Source organism: Staurois parvus, unplaced genomic scaffold, assembly GCF_062004578.1.
Source record: "Staurois parvus isolate SC_StPar_1 unplaced genomic scaffold, SC_StPar_1.0 ptg001215l, whole genome shotgun sequence".
NCBI classification, from domain to species: Eukaryota; Metazoa; Chordata; class Amphibia; order Anura; family Ranidae; genus Staurois; species Staurois parvus.
The window spans coordinates 632,342-647,562 of NW_028319011.1; the positions used below are offsets into that span (position 1 = coordinate 632,342).

At 46.1% G+C, this 15,221-nt stretch overlaps 1 protein-coding gene across 1 annotated transcript in view; it reads right to left on the bottom strand.

Annotated features, from left to right (window-relative positions):
• Positions 1-6,763: 6,763 nt before the first annotated feature.
• The window catches only part of LOC149438125 (forkhead activin signal transducer 3-like), a 30,307-nt gene continuing 21,849 nt past the window's right edge, over positions 6,764-15,221 (bottom strand). The window contains exon 4 of the mRNA XM_089660220.1: positions 6,764-7,500. Coding sequence (XP_089516346.1) covers positions 6,853-7,500 — 648 coding nt within the window. The 3' untranslated portion in view covers positions 6,764-6,852. The remainder of the gene's footprint in view (positions 7,501-15,221) is intronic.

Sequence of the window (15,221 nt, forward strand, 5' to 3'; positions counted from 1 at the left end):
GCAAAACCACTGCACACCGCAGGTAAGTATAGACATGTTTATTATTTAACCACTTGCATACTGGGCCAATTCTGACATTCCTCTCCTACATGGAAAAATTATATATTTTTTGCTAGATAATTACTTAGAACCCCCAAACATTATATTTTTTAAGCAGAGGCCCTAGAGAATAAAATGATGGGAGTTACAATATTTTATGTCACGTGGTATTTGCGCAGTGGTTTTTCAAAAGCATATTTCTGGGTAAAAAAACACTTTAATGAATTTTAGTGAACAAAAAGACAATATAATCCACTGTGTCCGGGTGACACACCGATCACCGGGTTTCATGGTGAGCGCTCTGTGAGCCGCACACGAGCCATCGATGCAGCCTAACGTACAGGAACATTAGCCCGCATCGGCGCTGCTTCCCGTCTGCCGTCTATGTAGAATGGGCGGACGGGAAGAGGGTAAGGAGGGGGCCATGTAGCTGGCTGCTTGTCCTGGTTTGGTATGGATTTTGAGAGTAACCCCATGCCAAAAAAAACCCTTATCCGAGCATGTGGCCAGGCTGGCCAGTAAAGGGGGGAGACCCCCAGATCCTGCCAACCTAAACCCCCCCCCATCCATGTGAATGAGTATGGGGTACATTGGTCATTTTTTTGCTATTCGCCACTTCTCTTTAACTGGCAATAGCATGGTCATGCAACGCTGTACACAAATGACATTTTTCATTTTTTTTCCCACAAAAATAAAATGTGGGAATAAAGAAAGAAAGACCACCAAGTACCCAGAGCCGAACGAAAACAAAATGTAGGCAGACAAAAGCATAAACCACCATGGATCAGAAGCGGTCATTGTAATACTGGATATTTGAGTAACAATACAACAAAAATGGAATGCAGCCCTGGCTGTAATTTAGCAATAATAAAAGGAAACAAGATCAGTTTATGAAATGTACTGCACCTGGTGGTATGAAAAAAAGAAAAGAGGACCCAAATCACAGAATCCAGTTCAAAGATAAAAGAATATGCCAATGAAAAATAGACCACCAAGGCCATATGCAAAAACATACATAAAAGCAGCCAAACCATGACTCAAGCACTATACATCAAAGTGTTGCTTCTCAGTATCCTCATGGGGCAAACCACCCCCATAAGCTACAACTATTTATCCCGGGGGGATGGGCTAATCAGTTGTCCCTCCCAACATTGCGTGTGCAATCAAAGAGGGGAGGCACTCAACAACAAGTGTGGCTTCTCAGTGTCCTCAAAGGAAAAAAAAAAAAAATCTTCATCTGCTTCCACCATTTGTCCCCAGGGGCTAGGCGCTGGTCCCTCCCAACAGTCTAAAAGGGGAAGCGTTCAACAACGAGGCATCCACCGCCACACAGGCACAACGGCGACGTGAGTACCATACCCCTCAAGGCTGCAGCAAGATGAAACAAAGCGCATTGGTGTGATGATGCCGCAATGACGCTGACATCACACATCAAGCACAGACATGGTGCCGATGCGGCCCAGACCCCACCTGTATAAGCAGGCTTGGGCGGAAAAAAAAAGTCAAAAGTCTCCTCAATGCATCACATCTGGAGGATGAGGCAGACCCTGGCCATCAATCCCAACCAGAAATGTCATACTGGGAAGTTTACATAATCTGTGTAGTAATACAATAAATTCTGGTCAGTATCTCGCAATGTCATTATTGTACATCTGCATGGTGCAAGAGGCCACTATGGACTGGGGTGTCCACCCAAATTAATATAACAAAAATAGAATGTGACCTGATGCACCCAGTGATGTGCCTCCATCCCTTAATATATCCAAACAACCAATATATTTGTCCTGGGACTTTAAAAGAGGCACAACACACACGACCAACGAGCAAACTTCTCATCGCTCACAAAAGGATAAAATGGTAACAAGCTGATTTATAATAAATCCATATTAATGCATCCATACATCATTGGATATACAATTGACTGTATACAATCCAGATGTCAATACAGAATGACATTAAAATTGCATCCAAAAACTCGCCGTGTTTCGTGACTCTTAGTTCACTTCTTCAGGAGTAGATGCAGATATAATATGTGCAAGGTAAATCATCAAGTATATAACAACCTAATAATATCTTGTAATATTTGAAGTAGTTCCAATCTCAAGGGTCACCAGAGGGTCCCTAATACTAACAAATCAGCTAAAAATATATGACCGTATTTCCAAATGGTGATGGCCAGGGGAGTCTCACCTGGGAGCTGTGGAAGGATGACTCCGTGAGAACCCAAGGGGACAAACCAGAAGCGGATTGGGTGCTATCAGAATTGCACACCCATTTTCAAAGTAGTTACTATGGAAAGAAATTTGGATATACATTATATAAATTATCCTCCTTTTGTAAGCAATGAGAAGTTTATTCATTTATTAGATATTTATGTTGGAAACAAGTTATTTGTTAGACGTGTGTTGTGCCTCATTTAAAGTCCCAGGACAAATAAATTGGTTGTATGGTATACTCTGTTGGGGAAGCATACAAAGCTGTTCCATTACCTCATCTTGGCCACTCAGATTATTCCTCTCTCATTCCACTGTACAGCCCAATCAGGCAGAGAATTGTTCCAGAAAGCAAGGAGACAAGGATTTGGTCAGGTGGCTCTCGAGCAGTTACAGGACTGCTTTGAGAGGACCAAATGGGAAATTTTTAAACATGGCCTAAATAGTGTTGGGCTGTATGTTCTAGTTGAACCTAAGTTCGACTTCAACACGGGCCATTTGTGTGTTGGCTGAGCACACAAACAGTACAGGTGTTCGGTAGGCTGTTCGCCTGCCATGCCCCACGATGCACTGCGCCCTGACAGTGCATTGTGATTGGTCAAAGCAATGCACCTGACCATACCAACAGTACCATGTACCACATACTCATTCACATGGGGGGGGAGGGATCTGGGGGCCCCCTTTTTAAAGGGGGTTCAAGATTCTAATAAGCCCCCCACAACCACAGCTAAGAGTTGTGGGAAGGAAATCCTTTTCCCCATCAACATGGGGACAAGGTATTTTGGGGAAGGGGAGCCCCCCCATGCCCCAAAGTACCTCCCCCATGTTGAGGGCATGTATCTGGTATGGTTCAGGCGGGGGTGCTTGCTCGTACACGCCTTTCCTGACCTGCATGTTCATATAAGGGTCTGGTATGGATTTTAGGGGGGACCCCCCATGCCATTTTTTTTTGTTTTTATTTTGGTGTGGGGGTTGCCTTCAAAATCCATAGCAGCACCGAAGGGCTTGGTATGGATGGGAGGGGGAACCCCACGCCGTTTAAAAAAGAAAAAAAGTTTAATTGTTGGGCAATGCCAACAATTCTTTTTACATTCAGCTGTCAGAATCCCACTGACAGCGGAGACATTAATGAATGTCTCACTACTATAATACCGTGTGACTTAATATGACTCATGCCGGATATTTGTAACTGAGCGGGATCCTCCCACATACTCAGGTGGTAAGATACCGCTCAGTAAATTGTGTTTGAAGTTTGCGGTTGAACATTCTGTAGGTTTGGATGTTCAACCACGAACCGAACAGGGGGGTGTTCGGCCCATCACTAGACCTAAATACGTACACTGATACAATACTGAGTTACATCAGCACTTGTGTAGACTTTGTTACAGTTAGGAGCAGTGGTGTATTTAGGTTTAATGCTGCCCTAGGCAACACAAACATTGTCTGCCCCCAGGGACACCGACCAACAGAACCTGTCCCCCTTCCCCCTCCTGCAGAGAGAGCCTGACAACATTGACCAACAACACCTCTGCCCTCAACCCGGAAGAGCCTTCCACTACCCCCCCCCCCCAGTGGTAGAGACACTCATCTTCACAGTTCTGGACATCCCTGCGAACAAAAGTTAGGCTCTACATACACCATCAGTCTATCGGATCCCATCTGGTTCCCACAGTGCGCGTCTCCCTCTCTTTCATCCTTTCTTCAGGGGGAGGGGGTGTAAGAGGAGCTGCCCCCTTGAAAAATGCCACCCTAGGCAAGTGCCTTGTGGTAAATAGGCCCCTGGTTAGGAAGCATATCAAGGTTTTTCCTAATCAGAAGCCCTGGATGACCAAGAGAGTACGTTGTCTTGAAAGAACGGGATGGTGCCTTTAGGGATGGGGATACGGTTAAGTATAGTGTTGCTAGAGCAAACCTAAAATTGAATACTGCAGAGAGATTGATGTACGGGAAGGTTGGAAAGGGATACAGGATATCCTAAACCACAGAGAGAACACTCACCAGGGTGCACATTTTATTATCCAATTGTCAAGGTCCTACCTTTTCCCTGAGGTTATGTTACTCCATGTGCTGGCGTCCATCTTGGATTCTGCTGTGCATGATGGGAATCCTTTTATGCCTTCAGGTCTCTGTGGTCCATCCCCCAGAGGGGTGTGGCTGATGACATATAAGCCTGTGGCCCGCACATGCTCTTTGCACTTGTGTCTTTGTGTTGCTATTACTCTGTTCTGACTCTCCTGGTATCTGATTCGGCTTGTGACTTGACTATTCTTTGTATTCTCCTTTGATCTGACCCTCTGTTGCTGAACCCGGCTCGTGACCTGTGATTCTCGTCTGCTGTCCTGTACTGTTTTGTCCTGTTGCTGAACCCGGCTTGTCTGACTACTCTTTTGCCTCTTCCACCAGCTACACGCCATTGGCGGCGGCCATTACCGCAGCTGAGGTGCCTCAGGGGCCGCGACCTGGTTCCTGGCTGCATCAAGTCCATCCCCACCATCGGGGCCCTGGTGAAGGGCAGCCTGGGACTTAGACTCCGCGCCCTGAGGGACTTCGGTCTGTGGGTGGTGGTTGTCGTCAGCCAGTGCGTTACATTGTTAGGCCTGCCTGTCCGTTCCTCGGCCCCTGCCCTGACACCAACGGGCTGAAGAATTCAACAGCTTTTTCTCACAAGAGGATGCAGTACCCCGGCAAACAATTTCTTGAGCTCGCACATGGGTGATGCCGCACCTGTGATACAGGAACACGAGGTGAGTCAGGCATTTAAATCTGTCAATTTGTGGGTCCAGATGGGGTCCAAGGGAGGGCTGTTAAGACCTGAGCCAACCACCTTGCAGGGGTCTTTACTAATATATTTAACTGATCATTATCATTGGCTGTGGTTCCAACTTGCCTAAAATCTACTATTACTCCCATACCAAAAGTAGCAAACATAGATAGTTTGAAGGATTGTGCTCACCCCGATAATGAAGTGCTTTGAGGGATTAGTGTTAAAACGTATCAAAACAGCCTCACCAGGTAGTTTTGTGACCAGGTGACCATTGTGGTGTGAGGCAAACAATTTGTCTCTAAACATTGGGGAGATCAAGGAGTTAACGGTTTTTAGGAAGACCAAAACTGACATGGTTCTATTCTACACCAGAGGAGACATGGTAGAGCCGGTATATGATTTTAAGTGTTTAGCTATTAAAGTTTTACTAAACCCTGCATTCACTATATCTGGTCCCCCCATTCCCTATATCCGCTCTGCCCGGACCCTGCATTTCCCTATATCCAGTCCCCCCAGACCCTGCATTCCCTATATGCGCTCTCCCCGGACCCTGCATTCCCTATATCCGCTCTCCCCGGACCCTGCATTCACTATATGCGCTCTCCCCGGACCCTGCATTCACTATATGCGCTCTCCCCGGACCCTGCATTCACTATATGCACTCTCCCCGGACCCTGCAACTCTCCCCAGACCCTGCATTCACTATATGCACTCTCCCCAGACCCTGCATTGACTATATGCACTCTCCCCAGACCCTGCATTGACTATATGCACTCTCCCCAGACCCTGCATTGACTATATGCACTCTCCCCAGACCCTGCATTGACTATATGCACTCTCCCCAGACCCTGCATTGACTATATGCACTCTCCCCAGACCCTGCATTCACTATATGCACTCTCCCCAGACCCTGCATTGACTATATGCACTCTCCCCAGACCCTGCATTGACTATATGCACTCTCCCCAGACCCTGCATTGACTATATGCACTCTCCCCAGACCCTGCATTCACTATATGCACTCTCCCCAGACCCTGCATTGACTATATGCACTCTCCCCAGACCCTGCATTGACTATATGCACTCTCCCCAGACCCTGCATTGACTATATGCACTCTCCCCAGACCCTGCATTCACTATATGCACTCTCCCCAGACCCTGCATTCACTATATGCACTCTCCCCAGACCCTGCATTCACTATATGCACTCTCCCCAGACCCTGCATTCACTATATCAGCTCTCCCATAGTACACAACATGGAAATGCAATTATTTTAGTAAATACTAAACCTGGAAACCATCTGGCAGGAGGTTCAGAAAAGAAAAAGGTGAGGACAAAATGACTCAGAGCGGGACTGAGCAGCTGCTCTGTGTCTTATGAATGCACAGAGTGCGGCTCAGGAGTTAGCACGCACCAGTGCCCCCATAGCAAGAGGCTTACTATTGGGGGAACTGGTCAAGAGGGGAGGAGCCATGAGCACCGGCAGGGGACCTGAGAAGAAGAGGATCCGGGTTGCTCTGTGCAAAACCACTGCACAGAGAAGGTAAGTATGACATGTTTTTTTTTTTTTTTCAAATAACAAAGCTTTTACATCACTTGAGATTAAAAAACAAATTCAATTTTATTTGAAGTAAAAAGAAACAGACATGATAGAAAATGACTGATATATACATCTTTGACTAATGCCTTTGGACTGTAGGTCATGTTTGGTGCCACCTCCGCTGGACCATGTGCCACATTGGGTGCCAACATCATTGGGTAAGACTTGAAGTTCAGCTAGTCCTTGAGGCAAAAGTGACTAGCCCAAAACCAGCCTTGTCTCAACAACTGGCCAATCAGTAACCATTGGGTCTGTACCCTGGGTACACCCCACCCTGAGAAAATTTTGGCCCATAGATGTTTTGAGTATGTAGCCCCCCCCCGTGGTGTGGATACACTGGGATGTCAAAGACCGTATTATTGGGAGGGAAATCTGAAGAGGATATTCTGGTTCTGGCTTCAGAGGGTCTGGGCAGGGGAGGCATCAGACTGGGAGTGTAAATATCCCTCCGCTCAGGTGGAGCTTGAGTATGGGGTAGGCATGTAGTCACAGAGGAAGAGGGGAAGTTGGAGTAAAGGAGAGGGTGAATGCTGGGAGGGGACACCACATTAGGGGCCATGCATTTTGAATATGACTTTGGAAGGTTCCATAAGATGTTTGGGAAGGTTGCGGCAGGATCTATATTTGGGGGTTGGGTTTGTACTGAGGGACCAGCCTCTGCATCTGATCCGACCACAGTATTGTCTTTTGAAAGATGGGGGTGGTGAAAGTCTACAGATCTGTAGGGCTGTCCATGCAGGATACAAGGAGCCAGGTCAGGAGGGTAGCCTTCTTGCCGGGTGCCTCCCGTTTTCTGCAGCTTCATGGCATCCTCAGGAATTTGGCTCACATCCACCATCCAGTAGTTGCCCTTAGCCTGCGGCTTTAGTGGATCTTTTAGGACCTGCAAAGAGTGAGAAGACATTGGAGGCGTAGGCCGGCACAGCAAATTCACACAAATCTATTACGGGTCAGGTAACCAATCCTTATGGCCTATTTATAATACAGACAAATAATTTCCCCGGATCTGCCCCTATTATCATAAATGGTTATACTTTACATGGATAATATATGTACAAAATTAAAAAGGTTTGCTTTCTATAGAGTGGAAAACCGTAGGATCCCCCATCAGGTGTGCTAAGATTTTAGCTGGAGTTCTTTTTTTTTTAATCAAAATTGTATATAAATCTAAGTATGCACAAATATACAAAATACAAAAATCAACCTATTGCAGTGTTGTCTCTGCCCCTCCTGTGATGTTTCTGGCAATTTGAAAATTCTGGGAGAATGGTAAGGAATGGTTGCTGCAGGAGGGGCAATTCCCTCCACTGGAAGATAGAGCAATGCCCTGCGCTGGGGGGGGGGGGGGGGACAATACTCTGTGCTGAAAGGAAGAAGAGGGTCAAACCTGCAGTAGAGGTGGTGGCAATGCCCTGGGGTGGTCATATGAAGAATATAATGATGCAATAGGTAGAATCAGTGTGGGGTAATGGGAGGATGAGGGAGGGTAAAAACACAAGGTAGAGTAATGAAGCAGAGTGGACATCTACACATACCGGGGTGTATTTACTAAAGCTAGAGAGTGCAAAATCAAGTTCACTTCTGCATAAATACCTAATCAGTTTCCAGGTTTTACTGACAAATCCTAATTGAGCAAGCAGAGGTAAGAAGCTGATTGACTACCATGCACAGCTGCACCAGATTCTGAGTGCACCAGCATTAGGCTGGCCATACATTATACAATTTTCTTGAGCCAACCACCTTGCAGGGGTCTTAACTAATCATCATCATTGGTTGTGATTCCAACCTGCTTAAAAATCTACTATTACTCCCAAACCAAAAGTAGCAAACAGATAGTTTGAAGGACCATAGGCCAATTGTGCTCACCCCGGTAATAATGAAGTTCTTTGAGGGATTGGTGTTAAAAATGCATCAAAACAGCTTCACCAGGTAGTTTAGATGCTTGTTGTGTGGGGCAAACAATGTGTCCCTAAACATTGGGGAGACCAAGGAGTTAATGGTTTTTAGGAAGACCAAGACTGACATGGTTCCAGTCTACACCAGAGAAGTGGTAGAGTGGGTATCTGCTTTTAAGTTTTTTTGGGGTATTAAAGTGTTACTAAACACTGGACTCCACATTCACTATATCTGGTCTCCCACAGTACACAGAATATGGAAATGCAATTATTTTAGTAAATATAAACTGCTAAATACCTTCTCATCAGCAGTATATAGCAGTCTTGACTTCTATCAGTGTCCAGTAGAGCACTGGCTTAAGCTTGTAGGAGCTTACTTTCTTCTTTAGTGGCATGCAGAACCCCTGACCTCTGGACAATGCTGATTGGCCCTGTGCTAATTTCATGTACTGTCCCAAGAAAAAACCTCTAGCAATACACACCAAACTGAGCATGTGCAGAGTGTCTTCACACGATATGTCTTATCAGGATGTAACAGGGGGAACACTAAGGGGAGAATCAGAAGACAGGATCAAACAGCATTTTTACACACCGCAGAGGATTAACCCCTTAGGTTCCACGGTGAGTATAACAAGCATTCTTTACTGCATATAGTTAGTTAGGCTGAAAAAAAAAGTAATAATCCTATACCCACAGTTGATCCAGAGGAAGGCAAAAAACCCCAGCAAAGCATGATCTAATTTGCACCTGCTGGGGAAAAAATAAATCCTTCCTGATTCCCGAGAGGCAATCGGATATTCCCTGGATCAACTTTACCTATAAATGTTATATCCAGTTATATTCTGTGTATCCAAGAAAGAATCCAGGACTTTCCTACAGCAATCCACTGAGCTGGTCAGAACCAACTCTTGAGGGAGTCTATTCCACATTTTCACAGCTCTCACTGAAGAAACCTTTGTGTTTTGGAGATTAAATTTCTTTTCCTCCAGACATAAAGAGTGCCCCCTTGTCCTCTGATGACCTCAGGGTGAATAACTCTACACCAAGTTCACTATATGAACCACTGATGTATTTATACATTGTGATCATATCCCCCCCCCTTATGTATTATACATGGTGATCATATCCCCCCCTTATTATACATGGTGATCATATCCCCCCCTTATTATACATGATGATCATATCCCCCCCTTGTGTATTATACATGGTGATCATATCCCCCCCTTGTGTATTATACATGGAGATCATATCCCCCCTTATGTATTATACATGGTGATCATATCCCCCCCTTGTGTATTATACATGGTGATCATATCCCCCCCTTGTGTATTATACATGGTGATCATATCCCCCCTTAATCTCCTCTTCAAGAGAATAAACTCAGTTCCTCTAATCTTTCCTCATAGCCGATCTCCTCCATGCCTCATATCAGTTTGGTTGCCCTTCTCTGTACTTTCTCCAGTTCCCCAATGTTCTTTTTGTGAATTGGTGCCCAAAACTGAACTGCATATTCCAAATAAGGTCTTACTAATTATTTGCTCCGGGGTAATATGATCTCTCTGGAGTCTATACCTCTTAATACAAGAGGATTTTGCTAGCTATAGAAGCCTCAGCTTGGCATGGCATGCCATTATTAGGATTGTGATCTACCAGAACCCCCAGATCCTTCACCATTGATTCCCCAGTTGTACTCCCCCTAGTAAAAAAGGGTTCCAACACTGAACCCTGGGGTACACCACTGATGACCCCAGACCATTCATTAACTACTCTGAACACGATCTTTTAGCCAGTTTTCTATCCATTTACATATGGATTTTTCCAAGCCCGTAGACTTTACCTTACAAGTTAGCCGTGTGTGGGGAACTGTGTCAAACACTTTTCCAAAATCCAAGTATACCACGTCCACCGCCACCCCTGTCCAAGGTTTTGCTCACCCCCTCAAAAAGAAATCAGATTTGTTTGACAACTTCTGTTTTTCATGAATCCATGCTGTCTGTTGCTTAAAATATTTGTTTCCAGCAAGAACTCATCTATGTGGTCTTTTATTAAACTCTCCAGTATCTTCCCAACTATAGAAGTTAAACTAACAGGTCTGTAATTACTTGGTAAAGATTTTGACCTTTTTATATATAGGCACCACATTGGCCTTACAGCAATCCAGTGGTACTATGCCAGTCATTAAAGAGCCCCTACAAATTAGAAACAATGGCTTTGAAAAGACAGAGCTCAATTCTTTAAGGACCTGTGGGTGTATGCCATCTGGTCCAGGGGCTTTAGTCACCTTTATTCTGTATAAATATTTTTAGATCATATCAATTGTGAGCCAATGTGGATCATCTGGAGCTGTATCAGTACCATGCCCATTATGAACAAGAGCTCCCACATGCTCCTTTGTATATACAGAGCTGAAGAAGGCAATAAATTTGCCTTCTCTTTGTCCCCAGTCACCCCCTCTAGATTATTTAGTAAAGGGCCTACATGCTCGGACCGGACCTTCTTACTATTAATATATTTGAAGAATTTTTTGGGGTTGGTCCTGCTATCTTTTGCAATCTGTTGTTAGTTTTCAATTTTTGCGGCCTTTATTTCCTTTTTCCATATTCTGTTATATTCTTTGTAATGTTTAAACGATAATAGTGATCCTTCATTTTTTTATTTATTAAAAGTTCTTCTCTTATTATCTATAGCCTTTTTAACTTTGGCTATCAGCCACATAGGTTTGATTTTTAGCCTTTTAAACTTGTTGCCCATGGGATTATATTTTGCAGTGTGAACTCCCATTTCTGTGTTGTGTTCATCAATGCCAATATTCCCTCCCAGTCTAAGTCTTGGAAAATTACCTCTTGAACTTAAGCGGTTTTTATTTTTCCTGTATGTGCTCGCCGTTTACAGTTAATAAATGAAGTCATGTTATGGTCACTGCTGGCCAGATGTTCTTTTATATGCACATTCGTAAAAAGCTCTGCATGGTTTGAGATTACCAGGTCCAGCAGAGCATCATTCCTAGTTGGGGCCTCTATGAATTGTACCATAAAATTGTCCTGTAGTAGGTTTAAAAAGGTTTGCCCTTTAACTGTTCCTGCAGTACCATTACTCCAGTCAATTTCCAGGTAGTTAAAATCTCCCATTATTATCACTGTCCCAGACCTTTAGATCTGTGTAAGGAGCCGAGTCTCCATCTCCTCATTAACACTGGGAGGCCTATAACAAACTTCAATGACTACCTTAGTATGCACCCCCATGTGCAGTTCCACCCATAATACTTCAGCCTCATCACACTCCCCATCAACTAGGTCCTCTTTTACACTCGCTCTGAGATCACTTCTCATATAGAGACAGACACCACCACCTTTCCTATTACTCTGTCTCTCCGAAAGAGAACATAGCCAGGAATATTAATGGTCCAGTCAAGCGAAGAATGAAGCCAAGATTCAGCAATACCAATTAAATCATAGCTCTCCATGCAAAAAAGATTCCAACTCACCTATTTTGCTTGACAGACTTCTGGCATTGTTGAACAAACACTGACACCTTGTTCACACGTATTTTGCATATTTATTGTCATACAAATGGTACCGATTCCACTGGTTGTTTGCATCATGGGAACGGTCTTATCAGCCATAGCCTTCCCCCCATCTTCCCCCATTCCACCCACCAATAAGTACTGACCCGTCTGATCTGTCTACCCAGTTATAATCTAATTCTCCCTCCCCCCTTGATCCTAATTTAAATACTCCTCCAGCCTTCCCTTAAACCTCTCCCCCAGCACAGCAGACCATCTCTAACATATAGGTTGCACCCCAATGAAAAGTCAGCCCAGTGCTTTAGGAACCCAAATCCTTCCCTCTTACACCAGGTCTTCAGCCATGCATTGAGTTCTCTAATCTCCCCATCTTTCCCGAGTTGCGCATGGCACAGGTAATATTTCATAGAATATCACCTTGGAGGTTCTTTCCTGCAACTTGCAGCCTAATTCTTTAAATTGATTTTTAAGCAGCCTCCATCTTCCATGTATTCTGTCATTGGTTCCAACATGAACCAAGACCGCTGGGTCATGCCCAGCCCCTCCCAGTAATTTATTAACCCGGTCCACCACATGCCGAACCCTGGCACCAGGGAGACAGCAAACCATTCGGTTGAGGTGATCCTGGCGACAAATTCTATCAGTCCTTCTGGTCATAGAATCCTACTACTACTACCACCAGCTGTCTAAGCCTTCCTGCACTACCCTCACCACCCCTCCCAGATGGTCTGCCATCCCGGCTGTTAGGGATAGCAGTGACATCCAGGGGTGCCACCCCCACATCTTCAACCAACTTGCCCAGCCTGTTTGGGTGCTCAAACCCAGGGCCAGCCTTCCTTCTCTATGAGCCCCTACCACTCCCTCATTACAGTAACCCATCTTCCTACCTGATAATCCTAATTATCCCCTCTGCCCTCCACATCAGTCCCATTAGCTACCTGCTCAGAGAGCAGAAGACCCCTTTCAAGGTTGATAGCTCTGCCCAGCATTGCAACTTTCTCCTCCAGAACTCTAACACGAGATTCTAGAAAGGCAAGCCGCTCACATCTGTCACAGCGGTATCCATCCCGGAGCTGTTGCTCCATTGTTGCATACATGCGGCACACTGTGCACTGCACAAACCTTCCACCCCGCTAGCACTCATATCCCATCACAATACTAACAGGAAAGATCACTTGTCACTTACAGGTTAGTAGACTCCTCTTATAATCTCCTGTTTCCAACTCCATTTTTTATTTAACTCCACTTATTAAATGTCCACTTAGTTCAGTGGTTCTCAACCTTTCTAACGCCGCGACCCCTTAATACAGTTCCTCATGTTGTGGTGACCCCCAACCATAAAATTATTTTCGTTGCTACTTCATAACTGTAATTTTGCAGTAGGAGGAATAGTGCCACGTCATTGGTGTCAGTGGGAGGAATAGTGCCCCATCATTGGTGTCAGTGGGAGGAATAGTGCCCCGTCATTGGTATCAGTGGGAGGAATAGTGCCCCATCATTGGTATCAGTGGGAGGAATAGTGCCCCATCATTGGTGTCAGTGGGAGGAATAGTGCCCCATCATTGGTATCAGTGGGAGGAATAGTGCCCCGTCATTGGTGTCAGTGGGAGGAATAGTGCCCCCTTCATTGGTGTCAGTGGGAGGAATAGTGCCCCGTCATTGGTGTCAGTGGGAGGAATAGTGCTCCGTCATTGGTGTCAGTGGGAGGAATAGTGCCCCGTCATTGGTGTCAGTGGGAGGAATAGTGCCCCGTCATTGGTGTCAGTGGGAGGAATAGTGCCCCGTCATTGGTGTCAGTGGGAGGAATAGTGTCCCGTCATTGGTGTCAGTGGGAGGAATAGTGTCCCGTCATTGGTGTCAGTGGGAGGAATAGTGCCCCGTCATTGGTATCAGTGGGAGGAATAGTGCCCCATCATTGGTATCAGTGGGAGGAACAGTGCCTCATCATTGGTATCAGTGGGAGGAATAGTGCCCCATCATTGGTATCAGTGGGAGGAATAGTGCCCCATCATTGGTATCAGTGGGAGGAATAGTGCCCCATCATTGGTATCAGTGGGAGGAACAGTGCCCCATCATTGGTATCAGTGGGAGGAATAGTGTCCCATCATTGGTATCAGTGGGAGGAATAGTGTCCCATCATCGGTATCAGTGGGAGGAATAGTGTCCCATCATCGGTATCAGTGGGAGGAATAGTGCCCCATCATCGGTATCAGTGGGAGGAATAGTGTCCCATCATTGGTATCAGTGGGAGGAATAGTGCCCCATCCTTGGTGTCAGTGGGGGGAGGAATACTGCCCCATCCTTGGTGTCAGTGGGGGGAGGAATTCTGCCCCATCCTTGGTGTCAGTGGGGGGAGGAATTGTGCCCCATCGTTGGTGTCAGTGGGGGGAGGAATCGTGCCCCATCCTTGGTGTCAGTGGGGGAGGAATAGTGCCCCATTGTTGGTGTCATTTGGGGGAGGAATCGTGTCTCATCGTTGGTGTCAGTGGGGGGAGGAATAGTGCCCCATCGTTGGTGTCAGTGGGAGGAATAGTGTCCCATCGTTGGTGTCAGTGGGAGGAATAGTGCCCCATCATTGGTATTAGTGACACCAATGATGGGGCACTATTCCCACTGACACCAATGATACTTACCTTGCAGACTCCTGCTCCAGCCTGGGCTCGCTCGCTCCCTCCCTCTCCCATGGTACCGACACTTACCTGTCAGATGTCTTCCTTCTCCGGCCGCTGTCCTCCTCTTCACTCGCTCGATCTTCGCGGTGCCGCTCGGCTCCTCCTCTCCAAGCTCCACCTCCTTGCCGGTGATTGGCCGCCTGTGTGCCTCTCCTGAGCTACAGTACCGGCGGCCAATCACAGGCGAGGATTGATCTCGAGGTGTGTCCAGATGACAGGGGCGGCATGTCATCCCGCCCACACCTGGAGACGGCGGTGGCAGCGGCGGTGGCGAGGAGCGGTGTCTCAGTTCCTAAGACCATCGGAAATATGTGTTTTCCGATGGTCTTAGGCGACCCCTGTGGAAGCGTCGTTCGACCCCCAAAGGGGTCGCGACTCCCAGGTTGAGAACCGCTGACTTAGTTAAAGGTCCAGCAAGCAAAATACAGGCAAGCTCAGAGTGAGCTCCACAGCAAGTTATATAGGACCTGTATCACCTGGGACCAATTAACCCCGCCCCTTAATTAGAAGAGTG